This window comes from Ambystoma mexicanum, chromosome 6q (genome assembly GCF_040938575.1).
Source record: "Ambystoma mexicanum isolate Mex_15411 chromosome 6q, UKY_AmexF1_1, whole genome shotgun sequence".
In the NCBI taxonomy this organism is placed as follows: domain Eukaryota; kingdom Metazoa; phylum Chordata; class Amphibia; order Caudata; family Ambystomatidae; genus Ambystoma; species Ambystoma mexicanum.
This window is the reverse complement of record NC_090937.1, coordinates 495,477,491-495,499,987: the sequence shown is the minus strand read 5'-3', so window position 1 is coordinate 495,499,987 and position 22,497 is coordinate 495,477,491. Positions and strand designations below refer to the sequence as shown.

The 22,497-nt window shown below is 46.8% G+C and overlaps 1 protein-coding gene across 2 annotated transcripts in view; it reads right to left on the bottom strand.

Moving 5' to 3' along the window:
* Positions 1-22,497, bottom strand: part of ANK2 (ankyrin 2) — a 1,645,279-nt gene that overhangs the window by 1,448,596 nt on the left and 174,186 nt on the right. For both annotated transcript variants that reach the window (XM_069630993.1, XM_069630997.1), the window contains exon 2: positions 9,068-9,139. In XM_069630993.1, the coding sequence (XP_069487094.1) occupies positions 9,068-9,079 (12 nt within the window). In that variant the 5' untranslated portion in view covers positions 9,080-9,139. The remainder of the gene's footprint in view (positions 1-9,067; positions 9,140-22,497) is intronic.

Below are 22,497 nucleotides of genomic sequence, written 5' to 3'. Positions count from 1 at the left end.
CCTCCTTTCCCTCACCTATTGTCAATGCCCTTGCACTATCAGAAATGTCATCAGGCCTAGTACGATAGTCACTGTTTGTTCCTCTACTCCCCCCCTCCCTCCTTTTCCCTCAATCATTGTCAATGCTCTTGCACTATCAGAAATGTCGTCAGGCCTAGTACGATAGTTATTGTCTGTTCCTCTCACCCCCTCCCTTCCCTCAATCATTGTCAATGCTCTTGCACTATCAGAAATGTCGTCAGGCCTAGTACGATTGTTAATTATCCATTCTTAATATCTCAAGGCCTTGTAAGAATGTTATTGTATTTTCCTTTGCTCCCTTCCCTGCCTTGAAGCGTTTTGAAACACATCTGTATAGTCGCTATACAAATAAACTATTGTATCATATCAAGGGCTGCGAAGCACCCTGGAACCGCCTCAATGCTGTCGAGTACCAAGAACTTCTTCAGCAACAGGTACATTGTGGTTCTGCCCCCCTGGTTCATCCCCGAAGGCCCCTAGAGACAGTTACGACTCTTTGGCCCTGAAACCAAATAATCTTAAACTGTAATACTAATTACTTTACCAACTACCCTCCTGTCTGTACCCAGAGTGCATCCCTTTCCTTTGTGAAACTGTCTGTCCTCTGTGTTACTTTACAGGGTGTGTTGTATTTTGTAGTGTGCTAGAACTGTCTGCTGTAGTAATAATAAAGTAGATATTTGTATACAACCTTGACTGCACATTCCCTTTTATCATTGGGTAATAATTGTATTTTCTCTGTGTTGCAACTAACCAACGATCCACAACCTTGCGGAGATAAGCCTGCCGTTCTGTCCACGTTACCAAAATTGGACAAGGAGGTCTTATAATTCACTGTTCAGATCCCTTCTGGTGTAGTAGAGGTGTGGGGTTGATTGATGGTTTAGAAACCGATATTCATCCCTGGACCAGTGGTGCCCTGGAAGTTGATTTGTCACAATAACTAAGATGACTTTTCAGCTTGCTTTGAAACTGTGATGTCTTTGTCATAACATTATTGCAAGACATAGTTCAAAGACTGGGTGGAAGTATCTTTCCTGCATATTAGTAATGTAACACATTTGACTGGCTACACGTGCCAGGATTGCATACAATTATTTTTATTGTGTGTCACCTCAGGGTGCTGGTACACGGAGAGGTCACTGGACCAAGTGATGCACCCTCTCCATGTTCGGGGGTCAGGTACTGACCATGGGACTGGATGTCTTGGTGCAGTGAGGCCAGATCTTGGTGGTAATGGTCTCGCCGAGTCCTGTGATCAGTTGATGGGGCCTTCTCTGTAGGAGGGAGGTGGCTCTGGATGATATCAGAGGGATGGTGAGGGCCTAGCTGAAGAGTGCTTTCATAATTATGCCACATTTTTATGTAGCGCTTCATCACGTTGAATTCCCCCGCTACTTCTAAGCTCTGCAATGAAAGGTGGCATTAAGACTTGACTCAATGGTCCTCAACATATCACTTTAAAAGGGGCGTCAAACCTGTGGCTGTGGGCTGCATGCAGATGCCTGCGCATCCTCAACAGCTCACAGTGAGTGTGGCAGTGCAATATATGAGCCTTGGAAGCATGCAGCCCCACCATACATTTGGTGGTTCTAGTTTTTAGTAGGAAGATCTGGCCAGCGTCAGTCAAGAGCAGAGGACAGAGAAGGGGTCTTTGAAAACCTCAAGGATTTAATGAAAAAACACTAAACCCAATCACTGCCAATGTCTCAGATGAGAATGACCCCAACGGTCACTCTTAAAATAGGTGGTCAGCAAAGGCAGCATATAGACGTACAATGACTGTACCCTGCTTGTTCTGATATGTTCAAGACATGAGCTGCTAATTGGCCAATCATGAAACCCCTTGCCCCCTTCTTGCAGCTATCCAGGTCGCCTCCAGGCAGAGGTCCATGACCCATTGGCCTCACCAGCACTTCCATCTACATCCCAAACACTAAGTGTGTAAAAGAGGGCTCGTGTGTGACCATCTGCCAAATCCTGCCACGTTTAGCCAAACCACTACTTCCGAATGACTCGCTGCCCACGCTGATAACCCTCCACCTTTAGTAACTCACCAGGAAAACTGCCTTGGGAGAGGAGGCACCTTGCGAAGAAATTCGACAGAGGCGTGTTCCTAGGTTTCTACTATTAGCAAACCACAGCGTTGTCTCTGCCCAAGACAGCTTATCCATGCAGAATGAAACCTTTTCATTCCCCCCTGGTCCAGTTGGAAGGAGGAATGTGTATGCCTTACAACCAGTACTCCCTCAGGCATCACCTCGCAGGACCATTGGTTAAAATGCTGCTCGTTTTCCAAAACAGCAACATATTCTGCACCTAGCATCAGAATGCAAGCAGTTTCCCTGGTGGGGCAATAACCAGAAGGCTTTCAAGGTCAGCTTGGGCAACATCAGGGCTGCTGGGAAATGGCATCTATGTCTTTAGTTGCCATTGCGCCATTTACCTAATTTCTCTTCCAAAATATTTCTTTTACCGAATCGTAACCTCTTAATGATTTTATGAGTGGGCTCCCCACAACTGTGCTTCTATCATCCACCCCCCAACCTATACCTATCCCTTTCATTGTCCTATTCTTTGAGCATTCTTTATTTGTTTACCATTTTTTAAATGCATTTATTTATTGACTCAATTTGGGGCAATTGTTGTCAGTCCCTCCCTCTGCAGTTAATGGCTGTTAACTAATGGAGATGACACTGGTGTACAGAGCTGTATTCTGGAATCCTCAATGTTGTGAATAGAACTGATGGAAGCCGATATCACAGTCCAGGATTGGAGGCCTGGCCTGGCCAGGTCCATAGGCCATTCTCAAGGAGAAAGCCCATGTGGAAGGAAGCCCGGGGTGGCTCTTATTTCTGCTTGTTTCCTGGATGTGACTACATGTCTCTCGGATGGGACCGAATGCTGTCCGTTCAATGACAACACATCCATGGCCTTAGCAGACCACGACCAGCCCACGGGTGGAGAGTCTCTCTTCCTCAACAAGTGCCACATTCACGATCGGCTTTTCAACAACATTTGAAAAAGGTCCTATTGCTGGAGGCTTCCTACTTTTGAGTTGATGATAATAACAGTGCTCTCCACTGATTTTTCACACTCTGTAACATCCAGACTCAATGAAACACGCATGCAGCCTCACATCTCCGCCATCATCCATACCTGACACCACCACCATCTCCAGTGATGTGATACTTACTAATGCAACTTTGTATATTTAAATAGTACTCCTCTTTAGTTTTAAGCACTTGCCCCCGTTTGGTTAATGTTACTTTTGTAAGGCACCTGTATTTTTGCATATTTCTGTCTGTTTTGTTTTGTCCTTGGCATATGTCCCACTTTTTTACACCCTCATAAACTGGCTCACCACTTGTTCTCATCTTTGTGCTTTTGTACAGGGACCCTTCCTGGGTATCCCTCCACCATCTATAAATATGCTACTGCAAGTCATTTCTGATCGAAATTGACATCCAAGTTCTCCAAATAAATACAAACACACATACAGATGCCATACCATATTTGGAGCTCACACTTAGACCCTCATTACTGGTGTTGTGGTAATGCTATAACAAGCAGTAGTGCACAAATACTGCCAGGGTTAACACCCACCATATTACACCCCTGATTAAATGTCCCTAGTGGTATTGCAGGGAATACCACCTCCCATAATGGCAGATAATGAGGACAATATATGCTTTGAAAATCTACCAATTTTAACCTCCATCCAAAAGGTGGTGGTAAAAAATGTCAAACGCCCCAAGAATGTTTTTAATGTTTTTCACCTGTAAAGAAGCTTAGTGCGAGCTCTCCCATTCAATACAGAGAAAACAAAATTTCCATAGGGACTTAGGAAGAGGCAAAAAGGTGACCATCGCTGTTGCCCACTTTCTCAGCAGCTTTAGTAATGCATACCAGGGTCAACTTTTATCCTCTGATGCCTTAAAGAACAATGTACAGAAGTGGCATGGTCCTCTATTGGTGATGTACCATTTGCATCCTCACGCACAGGATGGGGTTCCAAAAGAAAATCATATTGTTAAACAATGGGTGAGGACTACTGAAATTTCACCAGCAGTATTTCAGGGAATCTGCTGCCATTGCCCCATGACAGCAGTAAAACTATAATGGAGGGTAGACCCCCAGATTACCACTAGCGGTACTGGAAATTACCACCAGTGGTAATCCTTCACGAACCTCTGCCCAAGCTGTAATGAAGGGCCCTAAACTCTTTTTTCACCAAAGTCTTCTGCTCTCTGCAGTCTTTGAATGGTCGTGTGGCCATTTACCTTTTCCAAAAGCCTCCGGCCCCCACAGCGGGGAGGGGTGAACCCTTTCAAGATAACCATGTATGAGTGCCCCTGTGTAAGGAAACCCTCGAAAAATCTTGGGCTTTAATCAGGGTGACGTAAATGTAGTAGTTGATAAGTTGTAAGTCAATAAATAACAAGAACCAAAGATCCAGTTGCCATTTTTGCCTTTTTAATAGTGTACAATGATTCACGTGTGTACCTTTGAGTCAAACTCCTCCTGCTCTGTTTCCCAGTGTATTTACCTAGAGCACAGCTGTGTGCATCTCTCCTTGTGCTGTTTCTTTTTGCAGTTTATACAGAGACCCCTTTGCTTTTTTCACCTTGTTCTGTTGTTAGGGTTTCTTTCCCAACTTTACATTTTTCACGGTAGTTCAAAGTATTCCGTTCATGATAATTGGTTGTACAGCAATCCACTTTTGCTCCATAGTCATTCTTTTGAATGTCATGTTGGTCGCTCTTATTATAATAGTTCAATCTTATTTTCTTATTTTATAACTATTCCCTTTGATCTTATAGTCTTTTATTCACATTTTATTACCATCCACTTTATATTTTCATGCTACAATTGTGCACATTTCTTTTTAAGTGTCCTGTTCGGTTATTGCATGACTCAAATCAAATTGTGACCTTTCCGATTCCCGCTCTTGATACGGTACCGCGTGTTATGGGCCTTTTGTAGCTCATCGTTATAGTTATTTCGTGCCTCAACTCGTTGCCGCAGCCCAGCGCAATGATCTACGATCCCACCACTATATCACGCGCGCCTTTTGCCTTCATCAGACTAACAACGCAAGGCAGCCGCCCTGAGATGAGCGTTTCACTGCTTCTTACTCTAAAGCAGTTGTCCTCAAACTGAAGGCTGGCCCCACTAGGTGGCGCACAGGATGTCCGGGGCGGTGCCTGGCGGGGGTGGAGGGACAGACTCTTTACAAAGGGATTAAGAGGACTGTTTTTAATATAAAAATATTAAGGTGACTGCTTTTAATAGAAAATATAAGCAGTAGATAATCTTCTTATAGTTTTAAGAACCTAGGGACCCCCTTTATATCCTTCATCCTTTGGGTCCCTTAGGAGGGCCAACCCCTAGGTGGGGAGAAACAATATTTTACTCAAGAAGGGAGGAGGGGGGAGGTATGAAAAAGTTTGAATACCACTTCTCTAAAGAATGTCCAAGCTTTACGTATCTCGGAAGCTGCGCTACTACTGTGTGAGTGAATGCGATTCTGCGTCTGCATTATCCTTACAGATATCAAACGAAGGAAGACGGAGGAGGAAGGCTGGAGAAGTGGCCTGCCCCCATCCATCTCGGAGGCCTTACATGGGCAGTTGCCAGAGCAAGGAAGACCTTCTTCTCTGATCCCATAGGCAACGCAGACATCAACACAGCCATCCTTTATACGATCTCCCACGACCATATCAAACCCAAAGCAGCCACCTGACCAATACCCTCTTCTCAAGATCTATGAATGCATTTACAGGATTGTTCACCCCTAAGATCCACACACTTTGATCTAAGATCACCAAGTCTTATTTACATGTTCCCCAACTGACGGCCTCCATCCCTCCAGCAAGACATTTCAACAATTTCAGACATTTCCCTGCTGAAGCCATATTAAATGCAAAGGAAACTTGTGGTTATTGTGGAACAAACTCAGGCACTTCCTCTAACTCCATCTCCATCCTTCCAGCTGAACCCTAATGTCTGAGTGGGCCATCATTTTTCAAGAAGACCCCCACGCCTTCTGACTGAAACGTGGCATAGTGACCCTCTGCTTCCTTCTTATACTGTTTAATCTTGAACCAGCCACGCCTGGGCAAGGCATTAGAGAAACTGCCCATCAAGGAACTTCAAGACTGTCTCAGAAGTGGCAAACCCCTGAACATGTACCACTCTGAGTTCAAATCTTTGCATGAGACAAAGTCAGCAATTATGAAGCATCTGGCAATTATGTTTGAATAACGCATTGCTGACCACCTACCCTTCTCATCCTCCTGGTTATGTCTGGAGTTTTTGACACTGTCGACCATTCAGACCTCCTCAGTCATCACCAGGATTAATACATGTTCTAATCTTATGCCTAGTTATACCCAACATTTTATTGTTAGCATTTAGATGCGTTGGGTTCGTAGTGTTTTATCAATTTCAAACAAGCAATCACTCAATCCCTGGTTTAGCACTCAGCTGGCTAGAATCCTTCCTTACTGGAAGGTCTCGACAAATAAAGTCTGGGCCTTTCCAGTTGCCCAACATCACCATTTCACTGCAAGGCCACAGGGGAGCGGGGGGGAGGGGTCGTCTCCATCTCCTTCCTCTACAAAATGTACAAAAGACCCCCAGCAGAGATCGCCAATATCTTCGGCCTGGAATTCCACATGTGTGCTTATGACACCCAACTGGTGTTACGTGTTAAACAGTATGTCAACACACCAACTCACCACAGCGATCTCGCTTCACTTCTCTACCCAGCTGTTTCAGGCTGGATGAACGTCGGTAGACTTGCTTGATCATGAAGACACATCCAACATCCTTGTACTTGGATCTACAAACTCTTTTTCTCCCACCCTCTTCTGATCCCATGCCCTAGGGCCTCTTCCTCTTCTTCTACCTACATATGCGGCCTACGTTCTCTTGGACATAAAGTCACCCTTCGTAACCGAAAAATTCACGTTGTCGAATTCTGCAATTTGCAGCTGACATTGGCTTGCAACATCACCCCATACATCTCGTCCTCACACTGAGCTTCTCTACTGAGGGCCACCATCCTTTCCAGGCTCGATGACCAACCCCCCAAATGGTCCAGCAGGAAGTTGCCATGCTGGGTGACCACACCTCACTAGCGCTCACCCAACTTCTCTGGCTACCCATTGTCTTCCAAAATCAAATTCTCTGCCTATCTTGCCAACTTGCCCACAAAGAATGACCCTCCTGCCTATGGAAATATTGCAGGAATTCCCTTCTTTCAATGCCCTCAGAGCATCCGACTCTGCCCTCTTCTCCACTGCCAAAGTCTCAAAACAGTCCAAGAAAACCACCCTCTGAATTTCCCTACCATCTCGGCTCCAACATGCAGGGAGCTACAACCTCTTGCAAATATCCTACTATACTGCCCTCCCTTGCTTTTCACTCGTCCTCCTCTGAGTAGCTGCCTATGGCTGCCCCCTTTCCTACCTACCATTTCCTTCTTTCCCTTGACTGCCTCCATTCCTGATCTCCTCTTCCTTCTTTGCCAACACTGCCACCCGCTTTTCTTGCTCTGCTTCTCTGAAAGCAAATCACCCTAGATTGCATGGTCGTGCTACAAACAGAAATAAAGAAATAAGGCCATAATAAACAGATCTTTTTCAGTGTAACAGTGGGTCACATATAATATTAAATCATTAAACCCACAACTATACCTTGCAGAAACAAATATCTGCTTCATTGTTGGCAAAACAAATAATAATAAACCCAGCAACTTTGGGGATTTTACCACTCGGCCGACTTTGCTACATGCGTCCCAGGGAGACTTCGGGGTGTGAATGGCTCTATTCGTTACACGCTCCCACGTGCTACGTCAAATGCCTTCAATTTGTGCTTGAAATGTTGGATTGGTATTGCATTTTGCGCGGACTTCGGCTGGGTGCTTCTGTGCAATCCTTTCTCATAAGTGCCTGAAGGCCCATTCAGTGACTTGTTGGCACAAGCGCCTATGCACCACCACCAATGCCCTCAACTTCTAATTTCCATCTTTTGCTTGGTGTTGCATGTGGAGCTCCTCTTGGGCACATGCTTGTGTGCAGCTGTTGCAACAGCCCCTGTTAGGCTGTTGGAAGTCCAATCACTTGCGTGTACACCCAGTGCCTTAGTGGCCCTGTTACCTCGCCTCCACAATCCCCTCCTCTTACCCGTCAAAGTGATCAGTGGCCTCCTGTCTAGCGGTGTGCATTCTACACAAGAACAAATAATCAATAAAGGAATCTATCAGGAGCCCCCAGTGTCATATGTCAGTGGTATGTCAGTGTTAACATGCCCAGGGAGGGAGTAGCTCAGTAGTAAGCCATTCTCGTTCTCAAGGGTACAGACAATCGCTGGAGACACATCGGTAAATTGACTGAATTTATGGTCAGTCTCTCTCAACAGGTTTTAACTGCAGGAAGCATCAATAAAGACATAAATCACAATAAGAAAGTTAAAGAAGGTTCTAGAAACACATTGACATTTCCCTGTACTTCATGCTCTATTGAACGCTGCCAGCATGGCCTGCCCAGTGGTACTGTCATTACAATGAGTCTACCGCTTACTGTGGGTTCAATTTGCTGCACTCCTGTTCATGGCAGAAACCAGCCTGCGGGTCAAATAGTGGAAAACAGCACCTGTATTATTCAATGGAATATACTCAAGAATGGCAGGACAGTTCCACACAAGAAACAGTGGAGATCCAAATGAGTGAACTCCCATCCCACTGAGAAAAAACTCTCTTAGACATAAACCAAGGAGGCTCCAACCTGCTAAAGACTCAAACTCTTAGAAAGACAAGCAACCAGATGTCCAATGACAAGGGAGTGGCGGCCTATCAAAACATTGTACAAATAAGGCACCTCCTCTTCATTACACATGTCCCCGTGGGCTCATCTCAGTGAGAGGGACACACAGGAATCATTCTAATGATAGCCAATCAGTGGCTCAGTCATGCATTTACATCACCGGAACCCTCCTGGAGTGTCTACTAACGGAGGACCCCAATGGACCATCAAAGTACCTTCTGCAGCATGGTGCCCACTGGGAAGGTCACAGTCAGATCTTCATGCTGTAGCTCTGCTCAGTTACTTACCTAGAAGAGAAAGAGAAGACATATCAGAATAGTTCCCATTCTGCCACAGTTAAGAAAATTCAGCGGCACACAAAGAACATTGACGCTGCACAGCATGGCATGCTTCATTGTGGTTACACCGTATTTCACAGTTCACATTCTGCCACAACCCCGTCCCCTTGCACAAATCAGGTTATATCTGTTTAAGAACATATCTACACACTACCCGCAAACCCCGGATCTAACCGCATTAATTTAAGCTCTCTTCTCTATGCTCATGTATATCTTTTCACACATCCCTATACAGTGCTATTGAGGATGATATTGTTATTGATATTTTATTTGTATTGTGCTAGTACACAAGTGTTTCAGAGCGCAACGAAGCAAGGGAGGGAAACAAGGGAGTACAAAAACAACGATCCTACTAGGCCCAGTGACATTGAGAATGCGCAAGTGCATGGGAGAGGGAAGGGGGAAAGTGCATGGGAGGTGGGAGAAGTGGCAAGTGCTTAGCAAAGGAATACAGAATAAATCATAAATAAATAAATATTAAAAGCAACAAGCAGTGGTAGGGGGAAGCCAGCAAGCGGCAAGTGCTAGGTATACAGCAACAGACAGGTTGTGTCTGATAAATGCAGAAAAAAAAGAAGAAAAGGGGGTGCTGTATGGTTACAGATATAGACCCCAGTGCAAGGGATCGCCAGGAGGCAGTGCCGGTGGGTGGCAGGGTGAGCAGGTACCTGGGCCCGAAAGTCAAAGGGAAGCCAGGTGCACAGTGCTGAGAACAGAGCAGGTCAGCAGGGGAGAGGCGGAGGGAAGGCAGAAGCAAAGAGGAAGGTCTTGAGGTGCTTCCAGAACCAGAGATGGTTCTCCTCAAGTTTCAGAGTGGCAGGGAGGCTGTTCCAGAGGGAGGCCCCAGCCAAAGACAGAGATCTACCCCCAGCTCGTTTTTTTGAAAAATGACTGACCCTGAGGGAGTTAGAGGTAGAGACGCAAAGGGCTTGGGAGGCACGGTACCTACGGAGGGACAGCTGAAGGTATTTTGGACCCAGGCCCCAGAAAGCCTTGTGGACAATGCAGAGGGTTTTGAATTTAATCCTTGCATCCACTGGGAGCCAGTGGAGAGATTTCAGGGCTGGAGAGATACAATCGCAGGGCTTGACGCCAAGGACAAGTCTCGCAGTCCTGTTTTGGATGAGTTGCAAATGGCGGAGAGTAGAAGCAGGTAGATTTACAAAGAGGCTGTTGCAGTAGTTCAGCCTAGAGAGAACCAGGGCTCTAGAGACAGTGAGCTTCTGGGGGAAGGAGAGGAACGCAAGGATAACTCTGAGGATGTGCAATAGGAAGTTTGACTTTTTTGAGACATCAGAGATGTGGCCAGAAAAGGAAAGTGTGCAATCAAAGATGACCCTGAGGTTCTTAGCCCAGGGAGGCTGGCCAGAGAGTGAGAGGAAAGGAGGGTGAAGGTGTGCCAATGAGGAGGATCTCCGTTTTGCTGGTATTCAGGCAGAGATCCTTGGAAGCACACCAATCCTGAATGGCAGATAGGCATTCAGAGATAAGAGAAGGAGAGGAGGCGGCCGAGAGGAGCCTGAAAATGAGTTGAGAGTCATCAGCATAGCACTGGAAGGATTTAAGGATGCATCTTTATATATCCAGTATGACCGTGTCTTGCCTACCATGCTAGGTTCTCTTGGTGCCACCACAGTAGAGCTTTAATATTGCTATGAGGGCCACAATTACAGTAGATCAGCGTAGCCACAAAGCCTTCCCCGTTGCTTAGCTTGAGCTGTTGTAACTTTGAACCCCTGATGCAGCCACAAGGCCCTCGTGAAGCCACATGTTTCGCCCAACAGAGGCCAACAACCAATGAAGGTCTTTGTTAGAAGAGAAAGGTGTCTCACACCGGCACTCATGGCACTTCCCATCTCCGCAAACTAGACAGGGCTTGACCCAGATGGATCCACGAGACGATGCCGACATGGACACCACTGACATACTGGCCAGATGACCAGCCATGGTGCGATAAGGAAGGAAGTGGTCTCAAAACCTGAACTCATCACTTCCACAATATGACCCTGGATTAGAAGCTCTGCTCTGGTGCTAAGGATGGCAATGGCACTAGTCAAGACTCACAAACCTGTTATGACGTATTTCAATGTCTTGCCCATTGTCAATGAGGTACAATGACTAGCAATGCTCCTTGATAACCCTCTATGTTGTTACAAAGGGGGAAACAGTAGTTGCATTGTAGACCTGTAAAAGCAAGCCCCTCTGTGCATGCAGCATACCCTGTGATTAATGCACTGCTTCTCAGGGGCTGAAGCTTCGGTGTATGCCTTGTGCCCTGCGAGCAATGTGCTGCTTCTCAGGGGCTGAAGCTTCGGTGTGCCTCCTGCCCTGCGAGAAATGCGCTGCTTCTCAGGGGCTGAAGTTTCAGTGTATGCCTCGTGCCCTGCGAGCAATGCACTGCTTCTCAGGGGCTGAAGCTTCGGTGTATGCCTCGTGCCCTGCGAGCAATGTGCTGCTTCTCAGGGGCTGAAGCTTCGGTGTATGCCTCGTGCCCTGAGAGCAATGCGCTGCTTCTCAGGGGCTGAAGCTTTGGTGTATGCCTCGTGCCCTGAGAGCAACGCGCTGCTTCTCAGGGGCTGAAGCTTCTGTATATGCCTCGTGCCCTGCGAGCAATGCTCCGCTTCTCAGGGGCTGAAGCTTCTGTGTATACCTCGTGCCCTGAGAGCAATGCGCTGCTTCTCAGGGGCTGAAGCTTCGGTGTATGCCTTGTGCCCTTCGAGCAATGCACTGCTTCTCAGGGGCTGAAGCTTCGGTGTATGCCTCGTGCCCTTCGAGCAATGCACTGCTTCTCAGGGGCTGAAGCTTTGGTGTATGCCTCGTGCCCTGAGAGCAACACGCTGCTTCTCAGGGGCTGAAGCTTCTGTGTATGCCTCGTGCCCTTCGAGCAATGCTCCGCTTCTCAGGGGCTGAAGCTTCTGTGTATGCCTCGTGCCCTGCGAGCAATGCGCCGCTTCTCAGGGGCTGAAGCTTCTGTGCATGCCTCGTGCCCTGCGAGCAATGCGCCGCTTCTCAGGGGCTGAAGCTTCTGTGTATGCCTCGTGCCCTGCGAGCAATGCTCCGCTTCTCAGGGGCTGAAGCTTCTGTGTATGCCTCGTGCCCTGCGAGCAATGCGCCGCTTTTCAGGGGCTGAAGCTTCTGTGCATGCCTCGTGCCCAAAGCGGCTGAAGCTTCTGTGCATGCCTCGTGCCCTGTGATTAATGCGCCGCTTCTCAGGGGCTGAAGCTTCGATGTATGCCTCTTGCCCTGCAGGCAATGCGCTGCTTCTCAGGGGCTGAAGCTTCTGTGTATGCCTCGTGCCCTGCGAGCAATGCGCTGCTTCTCAGGGGCTGAAGCTTCGGTGTATGCCTCGTGCCCTGCGAGCAATGCGCTGCTTCTCAGGGGCTGAAGCTTCGGTGTATGCCTCGTGCCTTGCGATTAATGCGCTGCTTCTCAGGGGCTGAAGCTTCGGTGTATGCCTCGTGCCCTGCGGGCAATGCGCTGCTTCTCAGGGGCTGAAGCTTCTGTGTATGCCTCGTGCCCTGCGAGCAATGCACTGCTTCTCAGGGGTTGAAGCTTCGGTGTATGCTTCGTGCCCTGCGAGCAATGCGCCGCTTCTCAGGGGCTGAAGCTTCGGTGTATGCCTCGTGCCCTGCGAGCAATGCACCGCTTCTCAGGGGCTGAAGCTTCGGTGTATGCCTCGTGCCCTGCGAGCAATGCGCTGCTTCTCAGGGGCTGAAGCTTCGGTGTATGCCTCGTGCCCTGCGAGCAATGCGCTGCTTCTCAGGGGCTGAAGCTTCGGTGTATGCCTCGTGCCCTGCGATTAATGCGCTGCTTCTCAGGGGCGGAAGCTTCGGTGTATGCCTCGTGCCCTGCGAGCAATGCGCCGCTTTTCAGGGGCTGAAGCTTCTGTGCATGCCTCGTGCCCTGTGATTAATGCGCCGCTTCTCAGGGGCTGAAGCTTCGGTGTATGCCTCGTGCCCTGCGAGCAATGCGCCGCTTCTCAGGGGCTGAAGCTTCTGTGCATGCCTCGTGCCCTGCGAGCAATGCGCCGCTTCTCAGGGGCTGAAGCTTCGGTGTATGCCTCGTGCCCTGCGAGCAATGCGCCGCTTCTCAGGGGCTGAAGCTTCGGTGTATGCCTCGTGCCCTGCGAGCAATGCGCCGCTTCTCAGGGGCTGAAGCTTCGGTGTATGCCTCGTGCCCTGCGAGCAATGCGCCGCTTCTCAAGGGCTCAAGCTAACGGGGCTCCTTCGGGATTTAGGGTGGCGCAGGTTGGTGTATTCAGGGATGAGGAACCAGGGGTCCAGGCTACTTCCTGTTACGTTCCATCAGTACAGGAATTGTCCAGAAACAGCGTGGGATTGTTCAGATAATTCCACAAAGGGGATGTGCTCTTCTTGCTTTTTTGTCAGTGTATACAAGCTCGGTGCCGATGTTAATGGAGGGGCACACCCCGGACGCACATTGCTTCTGTAGCGCCAACTGGTATTGCACCTGTGCTGCAAACAGCGAGGGGTACTTGAAAAATGACATATTTTGCTAAGGCCTTCAGAGGCGCAGTGCGGCAGCCAAACATAACGCTGCGTTTCGATGCCAAGGGTATACAGTGTTCATATCAAATCTTTTATATAGAAAACCTTTATAGTCAATGGGCCTCATTACACGGTAGGCGGTAAGGGTTTACCGGTACCGGTATTTTACCGGTACCGGTAAATCCTTACCGCCTTACTACGAGGTCCCTTTGAGGGTTGGGGAATTTAACGCCTGCTTTTTGCAGGCGTTAAAAACCAACCTGCAAAGGGACCCAGGGAGCTAATTTGCAGTGCCGTAATTAGCACCTTCCCCTTTCCCATTATGCCCTATGGGGCAAAAATGGGAATGGGGAAGGGCAATGGCGGAAGGGGGAATTACCGCCCCGCCAACCTTGGAATGGGGCGGTAATTCCCCTTTCCACCAAGGCGGTGGCGGTATTTTACCGGCATGAACCATGGCGCTAATTGCGCCATGGTTCTCCGCCATCCGTGTAATGAGGCCCGATGTATTTAGGGTGGGGTAAAGGGTAAAATACTTTTTGGAAATGGTCGGGATGGGTTTTTAGCGGTGGGAAAATGGATTTTGGGGGACCCCCAATAAAAAAAAACTGCATTCACTATAAAATGTTTCATTATAAAAGATTCGATATATTGGCATTCGTTTTGAAATTCTTCGTTATAAGGACATGTAACCGATGCCAAGCTGACCTGTTCTGGCACAGCACAACATGCTAAAATCAGGCGGCAGACAAACGGATGGGCTGCACCCATTTCCCTTTCCAGAAGAGGTGCTACAAGGCTACACGGATCTGGGGTGTCATTCCTGCGCGAATTCCATTCAGAGGATGGTTCAAGCACTGCACACATTTGTGTCACTGTTAAAAGGAGCATGCTTTGTTTTGCTATTTACTACAAGTGTGGACGGCTGCACCCCTTTTAGAAAGGGAAGCTACAGTTAAGCTGAAGTGCGGCGCTTTCTAATGAAGTGCTTAGCATTGTAACCTGCGGGCACTAGAACCGAAAAGGCCTCCAAAAGTGGCTGTTTTTCAACAAACAGTGCCCCCAACAGCGCGCTGGCTTCCACGGCCCCACCACAATACGCAAGACACTGTCTTTCCATAGAATTGCAGCGAGTGCCTTAAAGCCTAAATACTCGTGCCCTCCATTATAATGTTCTGTTTGCCTACCAGTAATTCACTCACACATTAACCAATCCATTTCAACTTTCAAGCCCAGCATTCATCATTTCTGGCGACTTTTGGCAGGTTGAATGTTTTCTGAGGACGTTCTGGGTTGAATGGTTGAAAGAGTAGCGCACGTGAAAATAGATCTTGTTCCAATTTACCACACCAGATCAGGGCAGACAATGTGCTCGCATCCACAAGAACAATTACTCGATCTAGCAGTCACGTTGCGTCACTTTGCGTCACAGAGGCCTAGTTCTTAGAGGTGCTCAGCCCTTTGACAAAGTTCTCAAAAGCCTACTGTTGAACCACTTGGGAGGGGGGTTGTTTTGGTTTTATGGCAATGCAGGTCGTTTGTTGTGATTTAGCTTTACCACCTGCCCCTTGCTTTGTATGGATGGAATGCTGTGTGAGAGAAAGTTATGTTATAAGCGGTTCCATGAATGTCAGTTGAGATTATGGGGGGCTGAGAGAGGATGCCGGTCGATGTTCGTCGCCCTATGTACTTACCTGACCTGATGTAGCTGGTATGATGTACCTGAAGCACAGTAAAGAAGTTGATTGCTCCTGCAATGATGTCAGTGTCATTATTGGCCAGGGACCCCACATAACATTGGCGACGATGATGGGAATGTTATGAAACACACATGCAGTGGTTGCTGTGTGAGTGCAGTCATGGTAGCTACGCGCTTAGGCGAGCCGGCTCTTTATCTATACTATAGGTTTTATTGGTCTGAAGTCCGTGAGTGGGTTCGTGCCAAGCTCGGACTGACCTATAGGGCAATAGGGCAATGGCCAAACCAAAAACACAAAATGCTAGTGTGAGCCAGGTTTTTGGGTCAAAGTGGGCCACTTTTTTGGCCCATGGGGGCCAGTTTGATGAGTTACTTCACTATGCAGCTAGTTGTTTTGGCTGAAACTACTGTAGTTTGTGGCTGAATAAATATTCTTTAAATTTCACAATTTGCAAAAAGGAATTAATTGCCATTTGAAACTGTGGGCCACTTTTTAATTGGTGCCCAAGACCATTTTATGCCCCAGTCCAACCCTGGTTCGTGCATGACTACAGCCGCAATGTGTGTATGTGTGTGTGTGTGTGTGTATGCACAAACCTGCATGTGTGTTTTAAGCAAGATACTCAACCCACCGTCCCCCACTCCCAATCCATACCAATACAAGAAGGACAGGAATGAAAATCCAGGCTATGGACAAGCGAGAACTATAAGAAGGACCGAGTCTGGAGCGGGAAAGAAAGGCAGCAATGCCGACATTGTTCCATGGAGCCTAACATGGGCAGTGACCCTGGAACTACTCATCACTCCTAATGTTGGCGAATTCGAGAACTGAGCTACACAGCGACAAAATAATATGCAGGAGCTCACTTAACGAATCAGCACCTATCACTGCCTGCCCATTGGTGGATTTCAATGACACGTGACCAGATATTGCCAAATTGGGATGCACATTGTCTTTTCTTCAAAGAACATTATAATGTACCTTTGTTCTCTTTTGTAAAAGCTATTTTTCTATTTTAGAAAAAGTAAGCAATCACCTTTGTAAAGCACCCTGTGTATTGTGACCACTGTGCAAACCGTAATGGCCTCCTTATGTATGCACCCACAGGTAAAGCACGTTGTAATGTGGGGTGTGCAATTCGAAGAGCTGATTTAAAACAGAAAATGTTATTGTTCATTATTTACAAAAGCAGCACAGGAAAACCACGTCCCTGTGCAAGCGGCGCGGAGAAGACATTTCTCATCGGAAAGGTAAACATAAAACACGTCATCAGCACGGGACATTCTGTGTCTGTGGCAGTGACTGGCATCTCACTTTCCCAGAGCTTGGATGTGTTCTTGGTTGTCAACAGTTGCACACGAATGACTCTTTCATGGTAGGCATAATGTGCGAGTGCCGAGTGCTTGCAGGAAGTTCGTCCAAAGCCTTATTGCCAATGTGTCATGGTGGATAGGAAGTGTCCCCGGCCCAGCTGGCGCGTAGCACTAGCACCTTAAGAGATGTGTTCTATTGTGTGAGCATTTTCTCATGTCTAGAGCTGGGTGAATCAGCAACGATTTGTGTCTCGAGACGCTTTCCTAAAGCGCGGCTCACAAAAGACCGCACCACGTTGGGCGGCACACCGTACGCCGTCTTCGGAGAAGAGGCTGGGAAAGCACAAAGTAGATGACGAAAGGGGTGTTAAAGGCAAGTGGTGGGGCTGGTCGAAAGCTGCGGGGCCACGCAGCAAGAGGGGGAATGTGGGGGTGACCCCCCTGAAATGGAAAGGGGGATGGGAGGGTATAAGATCGACCTGGAGGGGGCCGGCCTTCACCGGGATGCCTTCTGCAACCTCAGCCTTATGTTTGCAGTCCTCAGGCCTAGATCAATTTACAAAAAACAAACTTGGAAACGGATTACGCAATTCACAGGAATCCTGCCGCCCGCTATCTGCTTCCTTGTTTTTTTGGGCGCGAATTACCCTGCACCTAAACTCGTGTGAAATCCACAAAATCGTGCTATGTTCATACATGGCATGAAGCGTGCGTTGGCATTTCAGTATTGGGTGAAATGAAATGAAATTATATTTTATTTATATTGCGCTCACACACAAGTGTTTCAGGGCGCGACCAGGCAACAGGGAGGGGAACAAGGGAGAACAAAAAAGAAAACAGCGTTCTTACTGGGCCCACTGACATTAAGAAAGTGCAAGTGCATGGAAAAGTGCAAGCAGGGTGCAGGTGGTTTTGCTTACAGATCCCATATTTAGCAGCAAAATGGCAGAAACAAAATAATATGGGAATTTCGCAGATTTTGCTCCGTACACCCCCCCCACTCCCAGGCTCGGACTGGCCTATAGGGCAATAGGGTGCTACCCAAACCAAAAATTCAAAATGTTGGTGTGGGCCACTTTTTTTGGGTTAAAGTGCCCACTTTTTTGACCCATGTGGATGTATGCCTCCTTGATATGTTGCTTCACCATACAGCTAGTAGTTTTGACCAGTGTTACTGAATAAATATGCTTTAAAATGCACAATTTGCATCACATTTCATCAAAAACCTCCCCCTTGGGTACTATTCAAACAGCCGGTCCCAAAAACAATGAATTGCCATTTGCAACTGTGGTGGGCCACTTTTTAATTGGTGTCCAAGACAATTGTATGCGCCAGTCCAACCTGGCCCACCCCTATGTGTGTCTGATGACTGGAAAAAGAAGATCACACAATTTGGTCAAGTCTGGTAGTAGGGATCAGAACCCAACTACGAGGACAACCTATCGACCCAACCACATCTCCTGGCAATAGGTGGGTGCCTCGGAATTCACGTGTGGAAACAGGAACATCCTGGCGCTGGTTGGATCATAAAGTCTAATGTCTTCCACATGTTATAGAGAGTGGAAACCTTGATAAAAACGGTGAAAATGTTGTCTAGTGAAGCGTTAGAAGCGTGTGCCAGATTGCTTAGCGTTGTTCAACAAAATAAGTGGTAAGATTATATGTGGCCAATTTGGTAATTCATAGATGTAATAAATTAGATACTCTGCACATTAAATTTGACTGACCAGAGCCAGAAAAGTGGAGAAACGTCCATTCAGGGTGCCAGAAAAAGACAACATAACAGAATTACTACAGAATGTCTTCCAGGAGGCCCAGAACACGTAACAATAGTCAGAATCGCACAACTGTTATGCAGTAACACGGTTGATTTTGAGATCTTGAGTGCAAGGCTGTTATCAGTAGCACATGTCTCAGAAGCGGCCATGAGATGGTCTGTGTCCTTTTTGTCTGACCGCACCCAACAGGTGAAGATGGGTGACTGTCTCTTTGAGACTGTGCCGGTTGAATGTGGGGTACCACAGGGGTCCTCTTTATCACCACTGTTGCTTAATATTTACACTTGAACATTGCTGAATATTCTTGTGGAACTTGGGTTGTCATACCACTCATACACGGATGACACCCAAATCTATTTACGACTTAATCAACCAGTGGAAGCAGTGAATGCAGTGCTGTCTTGGGCTATTAAGATCAAGAATTGGATGTTGGAAAATAAATTACAACGGAATCCCTCAAAAACAGAGGTTATTGTGTTGGGTGCAAAGAGGCTGATACTGGAAATGAAAAACAAGAGTTGGCAGCAAGGGACTGGTTGAGACCAAGCGCACTGACTACAATTTGGTGTGTTGATGGGCTGCAGGTGGAAGCTAGATGTGGATAACCTGCCACATTACCCACAAAGCTATACACAACAGAAAGGGGTTATTTGCTTCCTTGCTGCGCACTTAAACAACAAAAGAAATGCAAATTTTACGCAGCTCAATTGAGGATCAGACAGCCTGACACGTGTTTAGAGCTGTAAGGCTCTTCATCTGAGGCTTGAAATCCTGTGAGTCGTGCGAATCACAATAGTAGCTCTGCGGTTACTGATGAGATTTCTGTATATGAGCACCACTATATAAGCGCTGTTGCAGGTTTGGTGCACTCTATTGAGTGTGATTTAGTCAGCGTCTCCATCTGACTGTATCAGAATACACTGTGTGTGCCACAATAACACCAGATGTGGTATTGCTGTACCAGAACATTACAGAATAGGGCCCAACTAACCCACAACTCATCTGTGACAGAACGTACATTAACTTTGCCATAACAGCCTCTAAATAACCCATCACTATGCCTGAATGTTCTTACACAGCACCAGCATCATGCCAGAATTCCCCATTGTGTTATAGGAGAAGAATGCCAGAATATCACAGTGCTCTGCCCAAATATCCAATCCAATTGATGTATTGGATTATTCCAACATTACTGCACACTATTGTGTCAGGATAGGCATTATGTCAGAATATTGTATCACTGTATTTTTAAAAATCTATATGACTTCTTTGGTGATTTCTAAGGTGCCAAGCGTGGGAAACAACACATTTCAGGGCACACACACACTATGCCAGAACAATGTCTAAATATTACATTTCTGTGCAATAAAATAGCCTAATGCCATTAAAGAAGAGTATCCGAATATCACACCTGTCTGCCAGCACATTGCATCACTCTGCCAGAATATTGCAGCACAGTACCTTCCATAATGGTGTCAGAATACTCCATTGCGCTGCCAGAATAATACTCAGCTGTGCAAAAAATGTCCCCTCGGTCTGGCAGAATATCCCTCAGTGTGCAAGAACAGAGCTGGATGAGTCTGTCACCAGGACATAAGTGTCAGACTATCCCCTCACTGTGCAAGAACCGTGTCACAATAATCTCCCCTAGGGAGAGCCGTGGAGAAGTCACCAAGCACAGCGCCCAATGACTCCATATGATGGAGGCGTGTCCTGATTTACTTGCAAGTGGGAGTACGTCATCTGTTCTTTTTAACACCACGCTCATTTTCTGGGCCTCCTTTAACCAGTTTCGGTTAAGGCTGCATTGAATAGTAGCATCAGGTTTTACATTTAGCATTGGATATTTGCAAAACTTTTCATGTTATTCTATATCTATATATCTATATATCTCTCTCTCTCTATCTCTCTCTCTCTCTATATATATATATATATATAGATATATATATATATATATATATATATGATGAAAAAGAGGAGAGGGGCGCACTCCAGTTCCCTGCACAGTTAATAACCTCCTCAGCCACTGGTGTTCTCCTCCTACCGGTTTCTGTGCTCTTCACATCGTCAGGGAGGCAGTCTTAGCTTGCAGCTCACTGCAAGTGCAGGTGTTAACAATCAATGATAATTCTGCTGCAAGGACTTCTGGTAGCTGTAGTCATCAGGATTGCAAGGAACAAGCTCAAACCCAATTCCACAGTGGGGACAGGGGGGGGTGGGAGTAGCCTACAGTGAGGCACTCCAAAGTAAGGCATGTGTCACCCTGTTGCAGCACCCTATCAGATTCTGAAGATTCCACCCTTCAGAAATCCTGGAGATATGAGAATATATATATAAAAAAACAGATACCATAACTGCACCACAGTATGGTGCACCACAGTATGCCATCACCTTACCAGAAAGTGTGCATCAGCACTTTCCAATATAGATCCCATAACTGCACCACAGTATGCTGCACCACAGTATGCCATCACTTTACCAGAAAGTATGCATCATCACTTTCCACTATAGAGCCCAAAACTGCACCACAGTATGCCATCACCTTACCAGAAAGTGTGCATCAGACCTTTGCAATATAGATACCATAACTGCACCATAGTGTGCTGCACCACGGTATGCCATCACTTTACCAGAAAATGTGCATCATAACTTTGCAATATAGATACCATAACTGCACCACCATGCGCTGCACCACAGTATGCCATCGCTTTACCAGAAAGTATGCATCAGAATCTTTCAATATAGATCCCATAATTGCCCCACCGTATGCCATCACTTTACCAGAAAGTGTGCATCCTAACTTTCCAATATAGATCCCATAACTCCACCACAGTATGCTGCACCACAGTATGCCATCACCTTACCAGAAAGTATGCATCAGCACTTTCCAATATAGATCCCATAACTGCCCCACAGTATGCTGCACCACAGTATGCCATCACTTTACCACTAAGTGTGCATCAGAACTTTCCAATATAGAGCCCAAAACTGCACCACAGTATGCCATCACTTAACCAGAAAGTGTGCATCAGACCTTTGCAATATAGATCCCATAATTGCCCCACCGTATGCCATCACTTTACCAGAAAGTGTGCATCAGAATCTTCCAATATAGATCCCAAAACTGCACCACAGTATGCCATCACTCTACCAGAAAGTGTGCATCATAACTTTGCAATATAGATCCCATAACTGCACCAAAGTATGCTGCACCACAGTATGCCATCCCCTTACCAGAAAGTGTGAATCAGCACTTTCCAATATAGATCCCATAACTGCACCACAGTATGCTGCACCACAGTATGACATTACTTTACCAGAAAGTGTGCATCAGCACTTTCCAATATAGAGCCCAAAACTGCACCACAGTATGCCATCACTTAACCAGAAAGTGTGCATCAGACCTTTGCAATATAGATACCATAACTGCAGCACAGTGTGCTGCACCACGTTATGCCATCACCTTACCAGAAAGTATGCATCATCACTTTCCAATATAGATCCCATAACTGCACCACCGTATGCCATCACTTAACCAGAAAGTGTGCATCATAACTTTGCAATATAGATACCATAACTGCACCATCGTGCGCTGCACCACAGTATGCCATCACTTTACCAGAAAGTATGCATCAGAATCTTCCAATATAGATCCCATAATTGCCCCACCGTATGCCATCCCTTTACCAGAAAGTGTGCATCAGAATCTTCCAAGATAGATCCCAAAACTGCACCACAGTATGCCATCACTTTACCAGAAAGTGTGCATCATAACTTTGCAATATAGATCCCATACCTGCACCACAGTATGCCATCACTTTACGAGAAAGTGTACATCATAATTTTGCAATATAGATCCCATAACTGCACCACAGTATGCTGTACCACAGTATGCCATCACTCTACCAGAAAGTGTGAATCAGCACTTTCCAATATAGATCCCATAATTGCACCACAGTATGCTGCACCACAGTATGCCATTACTTTACCAGAATGTGTGCATCAGCA